The sequence below is a fragment of the Grus americana genome, chromosome 2, assembly GCF_028858705.1.
Source record: "Grus americana isolate bGruAme1 chromosome 2, bGruAme1.mat, whole genome shotgun sequence".
Classification (NCBI taxonomy): domain Eukaryota; kingdom Metazoa; phylum Chordata; class Aves; order Gruiformes; family Gruidae; genus Grus; species Grus americana.
Genome location: NC_072853.1, coordinates 85,233,807 through 85,248,539, shown reverse-complemented (window position 1 = coordinate 85,248,539; position 14,733 = coordinate 85,233,807). Strand labels below are relative to the sequence as shown.

The 14,733-nt window shown below is 40.0% G+C and overlaps 1 protein-coding gene across 1 annotated transcript in view; it reads left to right on the top strand.

Moving 5' to 3' along the window:
* CDH12 (cadherin 12) overlaps positions 1-14,733 on the top strand; it is a 162,259-nt gene that overhangs the window by 109,130 nt on the left and 38,396 nt on the right. Inside the window, exons 5-6 of the mRNA XM_054817707.1 lie at positions 429-616; positions 10,708-10,961. Of these exons, the coding sequence (XP_054673682.1) occupies positions 429-616; positions 10,708-10,961 (442 nt within the window). The remainder of the gene's footprint in view (positions 1-428; positions 617-10,707; positions 10,962-14,733) is intronic.

The following is a 14,733-nucleotide window of genomic DNA, read 5'->3' as shown; positions in this document are numbered from 1 at the left end:
AATCCTTTTTCCACTGAATTTTCCCTTTTGACTGTTGTGAAATGCATAGAGAGATTTTTCTCAAACAAAATAAAAATTCAGATACTAAAACCTGTTAAACATAGAAGGGGGAAAATGCTTATAAACATGTACTATCTACAAGTAGAATTCAATTCAAAAGAGTAAAGCATATGGGTAAAATAACCCAAGAGATAGAGATGCTAAGAGTCTTACAGTTGCACTGGACCAAATCTAGAAACCAGGGGAAATTAACATGTTCAGTGGGTAAAACATGCATATCTTTTCCTAATCCTTTGCTGGTTTGATCTCATCATTTTAATTGGATGATTTAAGTCTATTTATTTTGCACAGGCTCCGTGGTTTTAATCAGGCATACTATGTTAATTATCAAGAAATCCCAAGAATGACTGTCTGCCACTTTGTCACAGGTATCTTCCATTTAAAAGTACCTGAATCCTCTCACGTTGGTTCTGCTATTGGAAGGATCAGAGCTGTCGACCCTGATTTTGGGAAAAATGCAGAAATTGAGTACAACATAGTTCCAGGAGATGGAGGAAACTTATTTGACATCACAACAGATGAGAACACCCAGGAAGGAGTCATCAAACTGAAAAAGGTATGTGGCACCGATGGGGTGTATGTACCTATGGCTCAAGTGGGAAACTAGGTAAGCGAATGAAATGTTGTGCAATTAGGCCTCATCAGTAACACACAGTAGTTTGTATCTTTATTACAATCTGTGGTTGTCATCTTAAACGAAATTGGAGTTTAGCGTTTCACTTCATATCAGGTATGACTTTTCACAAATAATATCAGTTTTTAACGGTAGAAAAGCAATTCTTATTTCTGTCTAGAAAGTATAATTTCTCTTTTACGTGACATTTTCCACCTAAAACCATATGAAAAATGCTCCAGTTCGGAGCATGGAACGAAAGAGTTATATTTTATGTTTGAGATAATATATTTCATTTTCACTTGTAAGCATTTTATTTTGAAAATTTTGAGTTCATGTTTGTTATTTTGATAATGAAGCTGTTGTACGGTACTGTGGTGAACAGAGTTTTTACTCAGGGTAGAAGAGTCCCAAGTGGTTGCAAATCGACATGTCCTGCTTCCAGTCTCCTAACAGTGTCCCAAATAGCTAGTTATCAGATATTCAGGCAAGGGAGCGCACGGCATCTCAGCTGTTGATGTTGCTTTAGCATACTAGAATAAGTTCAAGATTACTGAATTTATGAATTTTGAAGATGGAAAGGTTAAGTGTTATTTGGAGTTTAGTGATGAAAGGATTAGGTAGGAGAGATGCAAAACAGGGACAGTCACATTTTAACCAATGTTTGCCTTCTGAACCGGGGCATGTACGTGTACACCAATGATCGACTGGTTTAGTAGAAAGAAATCTGAACCACCAGCTCATTTTGAAAGGCCAGGGTATATTCTATAGGTAGCTCGTGCTTGTAGGTGTAATTTTGTAACATAAACACATCTATGAGCTGATAGGGTCTGGGAAAGAAAAAGTTCTGGACATGTGTATTAAGACAAGATTTAGGCAAACAGAAGTTTTAGGTCAAATAAAATTTAGAATGTAGGTACTTAAATTTCCCCTGGCTCTGACCATGGATCTATATTTGCATTATACTCATTCTAACAATGAAATTCCTGGCTTCAGCCTCTTGACCTGCCAAATAGTAAATTATCCATGGGTGCATTAAAGGACCAGATGATGTCAAATCACTTACTTTTCTGCTAGTTTTAGTGACATAAAATGGAAGCTACGATACCCACGCAAAGTACTTTGTCAATGAGACACAAACTCTACACTGTTCACACACCCCCTTCTTTTTTGACTAAAAATTTGTACGCATTGCTTCCTCCTTATGTGAATTTGTAAAAGTTGTTTCATTTTTAAAAATCGTTCTGGTCACCTCTTTCCCTCTATGCAGATCACTCAAAAATAGCTCTATCTGGAGCTGTCGGGCTGAGCAGCTGCACACCCCTCCGTACGCACTGCCAGTCGCAAATGGCAATGAGTGGGAACCATTGAAAAAATGAATGTTTGAGTATCAAGAGCAGTGTTTTGATAGGATTCAGTTCTCCCTGGATTAGTCCTAAGCCTCAGCTGTGCTGCTTATAGTTTACACAGCAGTGGAATTTTTCCATACTTACAGTTAAGTACGTATATATTTGACTGTATAGGCAAAACGTTCAAATTGGCAATGCCGATTCAAACAGCATGCATATAATATTTCTTACTGATGAAGAGCATCCATATATGAATTTGCCTAATACAGTTATCTCAGAACCAGCAAAAGCAAAATGCCTGGCCACTTTTGAGACTACTATATGAGGAATTATATAATATGTAATTTAACCTCTAATAAAAAAAAAAAAAAAGGACACAATTCATTCCTTATCCAGATACTTTAGAGTTGATCATTGTATTTCATGTCATTTATTTAGCCTTCTCAGTAACAGGATATGGCATATCTGAAATTTTAGGGCACTTCAACAGAACATCAGTTGATGCTGCCTAATGTAAATGATAGATCTCTGTCACTGAACAGGAGGGCAAAAAATATAATCCTAATCCCTTCTTAATCTTCTTCATCGCAGTGAGCCTGGGGACAGTGACAGGCTGTGAAGGTCAGGGAATGCCAATTTTGTTGTATGCAGGAGCGTGGTAAGAAGATAAACCCAAAACGCAGGTCCTCCAGCAAAGAATGCCTTTGTACAGACGGTGCCCATTGCCCTTCACAAAACTTTTCTCAGTGGGAAGGACTCAGTCACTAAGCTTTAAATGATGCAAGTGCTTTCAGACATTTTGGAATCATCTAAACCCCATCCGCTTAAGTTCCTTGCTGGACCCCAGGTAAAACAAGAGCAATCCGGATTCTTAAAGATGCTGTTAACTCAGTTGTCTTTTCAGATCCACTACACTTATAATAATATAAATGTGTTTTCATGAGTTACAGTTTTCAGATTTTCAGAAGTTCTGGACATTCGCAATTCTGTAGACACCTATTAAAATGCATGCTACCTGTACAAGCCTGCAACAGCACTACTCATTTGCCTGCACAGAAGCAATTTCACATTGCATGGTATTCAAAACACTGATTCGTTCCTGTGGGATTACTCAAATATTTAAAGTTATATATGTATTTCAGTCCTCCTTTAAATCAAAGCTAGTGAATGAATAGGACCAAACTTTCAATTATGAATTATAAATAATAAACAGTCAAAGCCACTACTAAAAAGTGCCATGTGCTCCAAAACATGTTTGCACTTTTTCCTGTATCATAGCTGTAAGTGCTGCCATAATTCTGCGCTGACCCATTTCAAAACCAGTTATAAAATTTGCTTTTATTTTTCACGAAAAAATTCTTGCAACCAGAAACTGTCAGTCACTGCACAGATGCTTTTTTTGCTCTGTTGTTATGCAAAAACACATGGAGACATTTCTATATCAAAACTGAGAAAAAAATGAAGCCTTCTTAGACTACGTTTATTTTTTGTGGAAAATACCTTTGACGATAAAAAATTGCACAAGACAAATTGCTCTTTTCAGCATGCTAAGTGCATTGGCAGAGGCAAAAGACCATTCTCTGCTTCTCGGACACTAAATGGGCACAAACAGCTACAGCTGGACAAGGTGTTCATCTTAAATCATCTGTTTTGGTTGATAATTTATTTTTGTGCTATGATCCAATATAAGCTTGATTACTACTACTCTTGTGCTATTTACATATATTAAAAATGGAATAGCTTTTCTTATACTCTGCTAAAGAAATGATCCAAATGCCATTTAGCACCACTGTGTGGTTAGTACTGTAATAGCTTCCTCTCTCTCTCTCACAAAAAAAAAAAAAGAAAAAAAAAAGGAAAACGGTATCAGTAAAAAGAGGGGAAAACGTCTGGCTTTAGGATAGTGCTGCATTCAGTTGTCTATGAGAGTAAGAAATATTACTGTATTAGGAATAGAATGACCAATTTCTTCAGTTTCTTCCCTTGTTTGGTGCTATTCAATACAGTGTTTGTTGGGTTGTATATTTATATAGTATCTGTCATCCTACCTGAATGCTTCAGCAAACTACAGTGAGTGTCAGCTACAAGAAGCAGGGCGACAGAAGGGACCATCCCCTTCGTACCAGTGTGGTGGCCTCAGGTGGGGCACAGGGTAGTGCTCCAGGTATGGAGGGAAAATGTGCCAGCCTCAGGCAAGCTCCTGATTTTATTGAAACCGATATGAAATCTTTAATGACCACACCCAATGAAAAGGAAAACAGAAGGATCTAAGCTTCGCTGAACAGCTGGCACTAAGTTTATTAAGCTAAGGATGAGTTTATAGGATAAGCCCATAGTGTGTGCAGAAGCCTCTTAATTGGCTTGGCATGAGCTAATCCAGAAATTGAGCAGGGTTCAAGCACTGAGTCTGGCTCGGACACTATTTTACTAATTTGTGCAGAGCGTCATTAAAATCCAGGGAAAAACTGTTTCCAGGTTTCACCTGGTATGATCCTACACTGCTGCACTGTACTGGGCGAGCTTCTCCACGTGGGCGAGTGAGAGCTCGGGGAACATCTGCATTGTATTTTCTATAAGCCCTGTACCACTGCTAACCGATGAGGTGACAAAGTCGTATCCATGAAATCACAGCATGTCAGGGAGCACACAGCACTGCAGGATGAGAAACAGTAACTTTAGTGATGATAAAATGACAGAAACTGGGGGACGGGGGCGGGGGGGGGGGTGATGAACAGACCCAGCAGCTGCAGGGAGCTATTTGGAGAGTACGCTTCCTTGTAACCTCAGGGGCCACTTTTAAAAAGCCTTTAATTGGAGTCAGCAAGTAGAAGTTTGACTGCCGAATAAGCTGAGTTGCCTTGCTCATGGGATGTAGTGCTGGGACATGCTACGATGTAAGAGCAGGCTGATAGCACCTGCACGCCGCAGCAGCGAGCCTAAGGCGGGCTCCTGACGTGCCGCAGCCAGCGTGGCAGAGTACTGCTACCGCACAGACGGCTCACTCCACCCCTTCATTCTCCAGGGGCAGGGAACACCCTCTGCAGGTGTGTGCGTTGGCACTGTCTATAACCATAACTCAGGGGTTTGGGGGGGGCGGGGGGGAACGTGATGGATCGTTTTACATCTTCAAGAGGAAGAGCAGGCGATACTAAGTCCTCCAGTGCAGGCAGAAAGTGGTGAGCTGGGTGCAGATGCAATCATAAAGACCACGGCAGCCACAGAGAAGAACGACAGGAAGAGTGAGGAAAGGGAGAACTTCAGTGTCTGCAGTTTGCAGATACAGCTGTTGGGTTTGGTTTTTCCTGGAAGAGTGAAAGGCACCTGCAGAAAGGGGTAAGATGCTTGAGAGCAGCAAGCAGCTGAACCTCTGGCACTGGTCAGCTTCTCCCCTTCCCCAGATACAGCACATACATACATTTTGCCCACTTCCCATCAAATCTTGAAACGCTCACTTCAGATTGGGTCAAGTCTACAGCACTTGCTACAGATCTCCTTTTTCACTATGCATTCTCAACTCTGTAATTACTGGATGTTCCTTGTTGATTCAGAGTATGCTTAAATAAATCAACCTGCTCTATAATATTAATTACTTCCTTATATTATTTAAAATCCACCGCAGAAGTGCAGTTACTGAAACCTGTCAATGCACAGTGAATAGTCTGATGGCAGTATTTCACAAAAAAATATAGATGTTCAACCCAGCTTCAAGGGGAAAGTGTTGACAGGTTTTGAGACAGGCAGACGTGTCACCATTGCGCAACACTAGTTTGAAGACAAGCCTAAGTGAATGTGCACTTCCCCTCAACCCAGTGCTACTGCCCATAACTATCTGTATGTCCTGGGGCTTACAGTCTCATCCCAAAATACATCTTTTCCATCATTGTAGGTGTGGATCGTGAAAGCCTGTATCACAAACGATACCGTTGTATCTCTTATGTGTGGATAAAAAGCAGAAGATTCTGGAGTTTCTGGTCCTGCCTCTTTGTGAAGCAGAGTAAAGTGACAGGGTAGTTCTTTTCCCACCCTTGTCATGCTTCTCATCGGAATTCATTATATCTTTCAGCCCATTTTTTTTTTCCTTTCAGTTCTTTAATTCTCTCTATATCTCTCTATCTCTCTATCTCTCTATCTATCTGTCTAATATATCAATTTAGATACAGATATATCTATATGGTAGCATTTCTTCTACCTTGAAAATGGGAAACAGTAATATTTCAAAATATATTTATTTCTAACACAGAGTTGTTTATGTGCTTTCCTAGTCTTACTAAATAAGACTATGGTACTTCCAGAGTTGCAAGATAAAGTGATTTGTCAGTATGTATTATTTGATTTTGGGATTTGCAGAATGCCCTTGCTGCACATGGCTGTGTATATGCTAATAGTGCTTTACTATGCAACTATGTAGAGCAGCTTGTAACCGCAACATAGGAAAAGGCAGATAAGAAGCAGTAGGGGGGCCAAATACATCTATTCTGTCACTGGTACTTAGAGTATCAATTAGAAATACTCTTCTAATTGTTGAATAGTTCACAGTTAATAAGACATTGCCTTAATATTAGCAAAAATGCTGTTTACTGTGGAAAACTTGTCATATTCGTAAAATAAAAGACTTATTCAAACTTAGCTTTCTGAATAGAGTTTTTATAGAAGGAATAAATATTTCTACTGGTTATTTAAAAAAACACCTCTGTAAAGCCATTCCATTAAAATCTGATTAATTGAAAGCGGTTTCGATAATCTTACAGTTTTTTTCTCTAAGATTCAAACATTCTGCTATGTTTGTACCCTTACCAGCATTCCAGATTTTAAATAAGACTGCGCACTGTCAGACATCTATTATGTAACAGCAAAATTGTTTAAAAAAGAAAAAAAAAGAGGCAGGCAGCTAAACTGTTGTGTGGACCACTCATTTCCTTCACAGATTTTAGTGGTATCTACTAAAAAAATAAACACAAAGAAATGCTATTTTAACATCTTTAAAAGTAAAAATCAAAAAAAGGTTTTGCCTTTTGCCTGAGAGCTAGGCAGGCATTCAATTCTTCTGTTTTCAGGCAAACTCTGGGCATATAAGACAAATGCCAATATTTGAGACTGTCAATAGCTATTTATATGGCTCAACTGTCCAAAACCGGGAAGACCAGAACTGATCGGGAGATTGTAGCATAGACTCCCCATAAACACAATACATTAAAACCATACTCTTTTGATACATGATATATGTTGACAAAATCTTTTTGGTTTTGAAATTAAATCCCAGTTTACCATTTGCAACATTTCCCATCTTTCCACAGATGTTTCAGGTGCAGTTTAGCCTTACTTATATTAAAGGGCTAAACGCTGGCATTTTATGGGAGTCTGCCTCTGATTTCTTTCCCTGATGATGGCTCAGCACTTTCAGCCTGTCTCTTCTTAGTTTGAGTGCCATCGGTGCTTTGCATTGGTTGCATATTGTTTAACATCTAACTATTTATCATCAGACCCGTAGAAGGACAAAGAGAATGGGTTGCTCTGAGGTTACAATGGGAAAACATTTTCCTTTCTTGGGGTCAAACTGTCTTTTCAAAAATATACCATAGCGTTGCCCCATAATGCTGGGGGTGGGGGTGGGGGGCGAGAAGTAATGCAGCCATTTTATCTGACTTCTGGGTAGCTGTGCCGTAAAATATGCCAGCCTGAGCACACCAATACACAGAATTGCTTGAAATATTACTCCTTTCTGTCCATCCCCAAACAAGGACTCTGTTTCCCTTGCATCATGAAAGCTGTGACTGGGCACTGGCCAAGGACCATGATCTGCTACTGCTGCCTTGAAGAAGAACTCAGTGAAAGGCAGCCTGCAAGGACCGCATGAATTATGGCTCTTGCCATTAGCATATCTATCTGCAAATATACTCATGCATCACAGGAGCCAGTCTGAACAGTTTTAATGTAATTTTGGGGGTATGAAAGATATATACAAGATGTCAGTTAGAATTACTACTTAATTGAGAGCTTAGATTTCTTGCTTTCTCTTAGGCATTTATCGCTAGCTTAACCCCTCAGACTTTTTCCGTTCATGACCAGTTTTTTAAACTCCAGGTCTTCTCCCCTTCATATATTTTTTGAAAATGCATTAACACGTTATATAATCACCTGGAGAAGAGTTGGGGGGGGGGGTGTTAGTTGGTTGTTAAGGTTTTTTTTGGCAATGCATAACAGTGAACATGAATAGTATAGGAACTGAAAAGAAAGTGTGACAACAATTTGGATAATGAAGCAGCATGTCCCTTCCTGGAGAGAAGGGATGCCATCCAGAGGGACCTTGGCAGGGTGGAGACATGGGCCCGTGCGAACCGCATGAAGTTCAATAACGCCAAGTGCAAGGTCCTGCACGTGGGTCGCTGCAATCCCAAGCACGACTATAGGCTGGGCGAGGAATGGATTGAAAGCAGCCCCGAGGAGAAGGACTTGGGGGTGTTGGTGGATGAGAAGCTCAACATGAGCCAGCAGTGTGCGCTTGCAGCCCAGAAAGCCAACTGTGTCCTGGGCTGCATCAAAGGAAGCATGACCAGCAGGTCAAGGGAGGTGATTCTCCCCATCTACTCTGCTCTCATGAATGCGTCCAGCTCTGAGGTCCCCAGAACAAGACATAGATCTGTTGGAGTGAGTCCAGAGGAGGGCTGGAAGCTGGAGCACCTCTCCTATGAGGACAGACTGAGAGAGTTGGGGTTGTTCAGCCTGGAAAAGAGAAGGCTCTGGGGAGACCTTATAGCAGCCTTCCAGTACCTGAAGGGGGCCTACAGGAAAGATGGAGAGGGACTGGTTACAAGGGCATGGAGTGATAGGACAAGGGAAAAAATTCTTCACTGTGAGGGTGGTGAGGCACTGGAACAGGTTGCCCGGAGAGGCTGTGGATGCCCCCTCCCTGGAAGTGTTCAAGGCCAGGTTGGATGGGGCTTTGGGCAACCTGGTCTAGTGCAGGGTGTCCCTGCCCATGGCAGGGGAGTTGGTACTAGATGATCTTTGAGGTCCCTTCCAACCCAAACGATTCTATGATTCTATGAACCGGATTTTCTTTAAGGTGCCTTCCAATCCAGGCCATTCTGTGATTCTGTGATTCTATGATTTGTAGTGAAGGTAACAGCTTACGGTTTCACTACTGGGGCACAAGATCTGCCACACTTGATTTTGTGTGTTTCTTCTTAGCCTTAGTTTCTTCTTTCTCTCAGTCCAGTCATGAAGATGCAACTCATATTGGCTTTTACTGGGAGTTTTGTCTGTAGGGGGATGGTTGCATGTGGTAGTAGATTGGTTAGTAGTGCTTGGCTTTAAAGTCTGATTATTTCTATGGCATATAGACTTGGATGGCTGATTTTAAATCCCCAGCTCAGAAAAGACTGACCATCTAGTCTATTAAAATTATAAAGTCTTTCAGAAGGATTTAAAATCATTATGCTAGCTGTTCAGCTAATGTAAGTCAAGGTAACTCAATTGATTTTAATGGAGCTACTTCAATTTACCCCAGCCAGTCATATGGCCAATTATGTCCTGTTGTGATAAGGACAGAAAATGGCAGAATTTAAATCTATCCTAGCTGTGACAAATGACTGGAAACACTGCGGTACATGATGGCTGGGGGAAAAAAAATTACAGACATTGAAATATTCTTGCTCATACACTTGTGATCCTGCTCTCTTTTCCAGATAGCAGCATATCCTTTCCCGTTAGAAAATTTCCAACTTAACAATTACAGGCCAAACCCACTAGGTGCCAGTGTTACCCAGACATCAGGAAAAGACTGTCAGTAACATTAAAAACATGAAAGACAATGCAGTTAAATCCTTTAACTGAAAATAAAGCTTCTGTGTCTTTTCAACTGAAAAAGACCACATTAAGGTTTTTGAGATTATTACTTTTCTAAAACCAAAGGCACTACATTGATGTACATTGACAGAAACCCATGCCAAAACAATCTGATTGCAGGATGCAAAAGCCCAGATAGGTAGACAAAAGCTGCTGTGCTGCCTTCAAGACCCTATGGATTACACCTAAGGTCATAAGGCAGAATCAAAGTCTGCATTTTTCAACATACGTGCAGCTCAAATATACGGGGCGAACAGCAATCCACTGCTGAGGTAGATGTTTTACAGGAAAAACTTAGTTCAGATCAACTTTGAATTCACATTCCAAGCCATAGCTGAAGTTTGGTTTGACCCATTGGTATATATCAGAGTTTTCATTTGGGCTCATTTCCATCATTGTCATGGTCCTCTGAAAGCTTTCCCTGCTAAAAGAAATGGAAATCTTCTGTTTAAGGCACTGGATCAGCTGGAGACAGCTTATTGCCTGTGCATGGGAGCTGTGAATGCAGATCTCTGGCTAACCTGCCCACAGCTCCTTTGCAAGAGATAAATCTCACTCATTTAACTTCAGACATCTACAGTGTAACTGTTTGCATCCATGCCAGTCATTTTGATTTTTTTGATGTGGAAAAACAATCACTTCCTGTGTATGATTCATCTTGCCTATTTCAGAAACAACCTTAGCATGAGATGAGCTGCAAACCAAGCTTGGATGATTAGCTCAGGAGCTGCAGTTTGCACTGAAGGTGTTTTAAATTATGCCAGATTAATCCTACCAAAATTATTTTGCAACGTTTAATTTTTAGTCACATCTGATGTTTTGCTTTTTTTCTTTCTACAGCCATTAGACTTTGAAACAAAAAAGGCATACACCTTTAAAGTTGAGGCCTCCAATCTCCATCTTGACCATCGGTTTCACTCGGTGGGACCATTCAAAGATACTGCCACTGTGAAGATAAATGTGTTGGACATGGATGAACCTCCAGTTTTCAGCAAGCCTGTGTACACAATGGAGGTTTATGAGGATACGCCTGTGGGGACCATCATAGGTGCGGTCACAGCACAAGACCTCGATGCTGGCAGCAGCTCGGTTAGGTAAGAAAGCTCTTCCTCCTTCAGTAACTCTGACAACCCGAAGTACTGCTGGCAGTGAGATTCAGTGGCAAAGAGCTTAGTAAGAAGATACAAACTGTGTCAGTGTAACAGATAACTGCTGCTCTGAAATATATTGAAGAGATGCTAGTTTGGTGGGTTATATGGAAAAATGCATTAAATACCGATGGTTTGTTAACATACAGAGCGTATAAGTTACCACGCACTGATATGACTTCAGAGATGACATGCTCAGACTTAGGAAGCAAAAACATTGTTTTGCCTGGTGTCTGGGGCTTCCACATAAGCAGCTCTGAAGTAGAGTAGTGAAAAAGGAGGTTGTACGTGCTCCGTCTGTGGTATACCTCAATGGGTGACAGCAAGCACTGCCCCTCTCACAAGAACCACTCATTCCCTACATCTGGCAAAGAACAAATACTTGGATGAATAATAGCTACATCTGTCTTGGCTAAGGCTGTGGGGCCGTGATTGCTGACCAGCGTGGCTGTGTTCAGCAGACTTCAGCACAAGTAAACCCCTGCCAGCAAAACCTCTCATTTACTGGTATGGCTTATTTTCCTGAAATAAAAGGGAGAAGGGAGCTGTTATACAAAGGTAATATATTGATTTTGCTGATGTATTTCCAGCCACATTAGAAACTATGAAGTGAACCAGACTCGCGGGAAGCTCCCGTGCAGACACGGTCTAAGATGTAAGCATTACGCATACTTCCAGCACCAATTCATGCTGGACTTACTTGACTTCAGGAAATATTTTTATTCCTAGAATTTCATGAGCAATATTGCAGACATAATGAAGTTCATCAATCTTTAAATATTCATGTTTATTAAATGGGACTACAATGGAACAGGAAAATGTCACTAGTGTCTACCAAGTGCATTCATGTTCATGCATATTTGACTACAAATTTAATTTGGACTTTCTAACCCATGTATATTATCTATATGTATTTTGACTCAGTACTTATATTCTTAAAATGTACAATAAACATGCTAAATGATAGGTTGTAATCATATGCAAAAATTTAACATGCAACAGTGTTTATCTCCTGCTTCATCAATTCACTGTTAATTATTGCTTAAAACTATTACTAATGTTGTTTGTTTCACTACTTAAAAAAAAAAAGAATCTTCAATCTTTTCTAATACAGAAATGAATTTGTTCATGAATCTGTGACACATTCCTTCCCCGACAAAGGATCAAAACCTTCACTAACAAAGACTGAAGTGGGAACATTTGTCCCTGGTGGTAGCCTATGAAAATAGCCCCACTGAAGTCAATATTTTGTTGAAAACCATACTTTCTTGCAACCAGATAGCAAGCCTTTAATCATAATGTTGAGCAGTTTTTCATATGACAGCAGAATCATTTGAATGTATAACCACTCCTCAGTGAGAGTTTCTTATTTCACATACTCTCCTAGGATACTCAAGTGCTTTAGTTACTGATCCTAAATTTGCAACTACACAGGAAAAATCATCGTCTCGCAATGGTTTCTCCATACACTGCGGTCACTGTAATATTGAATCCTAAGCCATTTTAAAACGTCCACGTCTACCTTTTTTAACCCTGAAATCACTACTTGTGTGTCCAAATGCCCATCTACAGTTAGAAGATCAGGAATATTGTAAAATGCCCTTGCATTTTAGTCTCACTGCTCTACTTGCTAACCCCCTTACACTGACAAACTACTGAAGTGCTCTCAAGATCACGTTTTATGAACCGATTCAGCTGGTTCATGCCCAAGGAAAAAACATGAACTATGTTCCAGTATTACCAGTTTCTCAGAGGGACCTACCAGAAGCAAGCCACACATTGAATTTGGTGGACTTTGCTTTAAGGAGGAGTTCCAGTAAGCCAGCTGACATGCTGAGAAGTTTAAGCTGGAAACCTCTCCATGCAGCTTTTTTCCAACATTGTAAGATCACTTATTTCTATCAATTTTCATGTTTCAGTCCTGAAATCTCTTCCTTGGCTGTCATTTACCTGAGGATATATTTGATTCGCTGTATTCGGCTTGATCTCCAGCTCTTTGAATTTCATGATAAGATTCTTACTAATTTATTGGAGATCTGACCATGCTCTTATGCTCTGAAAAAAACCTGCCTATATCAAAATGCTGATTAGTCCAAGCAAAAAAAGAAATTATATGCAATAGTTAGTTACTGATATATTACTGTTCAATATTCCGTAAGTTTTATATCCTCTAACTGTAAAAAAAAAATACTTGACCAGAAGTTAGAAAAGCATAAATTAGTTTGAAAGAGTTGCATGTGATTACAACTTCTTAACATATCTTAACCAATTATGCTCTTTCAGCTGTTTGAAATGTAGATCGTCTCATAGATCTAAAGCATGGCTCCATCAATTTCATCATATTTTAAAGGAGTCCAAGCGTCTTCTGAGTAAACATGCCCTCTAACCAAACATGGAAAAGCAAGTAATGTTCTTTGAGGCAACAGCCCATACAATTTGCTGGGTGGCACAGTGTGTTTACAAATTCATTCATTTTCTCTGAAATGTTTTCCTAGAGCGGTTTGGCCATTAAGATCTCCATTACAACAACAACAAAATCAACAATCGGCCAAATAGAGACTGGGATAAAAGGCCAACCTGCACTGTGTGCGACAGAAGGCCAAACTCTGGAGAACGAAGCAGGCTAGAACAGCTCACACGAAAGGAAGCAGCACTAGTCACAGCAACTAAATCCATGTTATCAGACAAAAACTTTAGCTCTGTTGTGCTAGGCACATCAGGAAGGGGGAGATAACAGCTAAGAATGAAGACAGGATTCAGCTGGTAGAAAAATATTTTGCTGGAAGCCATTGAAAATGTTGAGGTTTATATTATTTTTCTCTCTTCTCCTGTTGCTGGAATCAAGTTTTTGGACATCAGGAAATTTTAAAGGTTTGTTTTGTGGGATGATGTTTTTTTTGAGATTTTGAAATGAAATGGCACAGAGCTCACATTCAGTAAGAAACAGGAAATTAAACACAAGGAGAAAAGGGGCCACAGGTATTCAACACCTGCAAGGGTGACTGGCTTTGAAGCTGTTTTGGAACATTACCTTAGTGCACCTGATTTTCAAACTGTGTTAAATCTGGAGTTTATGTGTCTCAGGAGATCTATTTTGTCTATTCCCATTGTATCCATAATGCTGCAAGAAATGCTCAGCATAAATGTTAAGATGAAGTCTTATGTACTTTGTGGCCATTAGAAATCCTAAAGTACTTCTGAAAAGAACAACGATCACATGTTCTTCGCAGACTCCTCTAGTTTATGATGGTTACAAGCTGTCTGGAAGGAAAAAACCCAACAAAACCCCACCTGTGTTGTAGTGTATTACAATGTATGTAGTTTATAAATATGCAAATGTTTCTAGTAAGGATCCTTGTACTTCTGGTATAAGGAATTTTTAGGACTTCCTAACAATCACTTTTATATGTGTCCATACAGCACGAATGTTATAGACAGAGCTGTCTAAATAACAAGAGAGTGCAAATGGATGGCAAGACTGAGTTACCTGCAGTACTTTCTAGAATAGTGAGCTTTATCTAACAGTGTGTGTGAAGTTCAACAACTTTGCACTAACACCTTTGAAGTTGTCAGATTTCCTTGGAGATGATATTCTGGCATAAAGCATTAAAGGATTTTTGCCCCTGATGTGAACCCCAGATATGACTCCAATTACAATGAGTTTCATATTCCGCGCCACAGCACTGCCCTTCAGATCTCTGATTGACTCTGGAGTTTT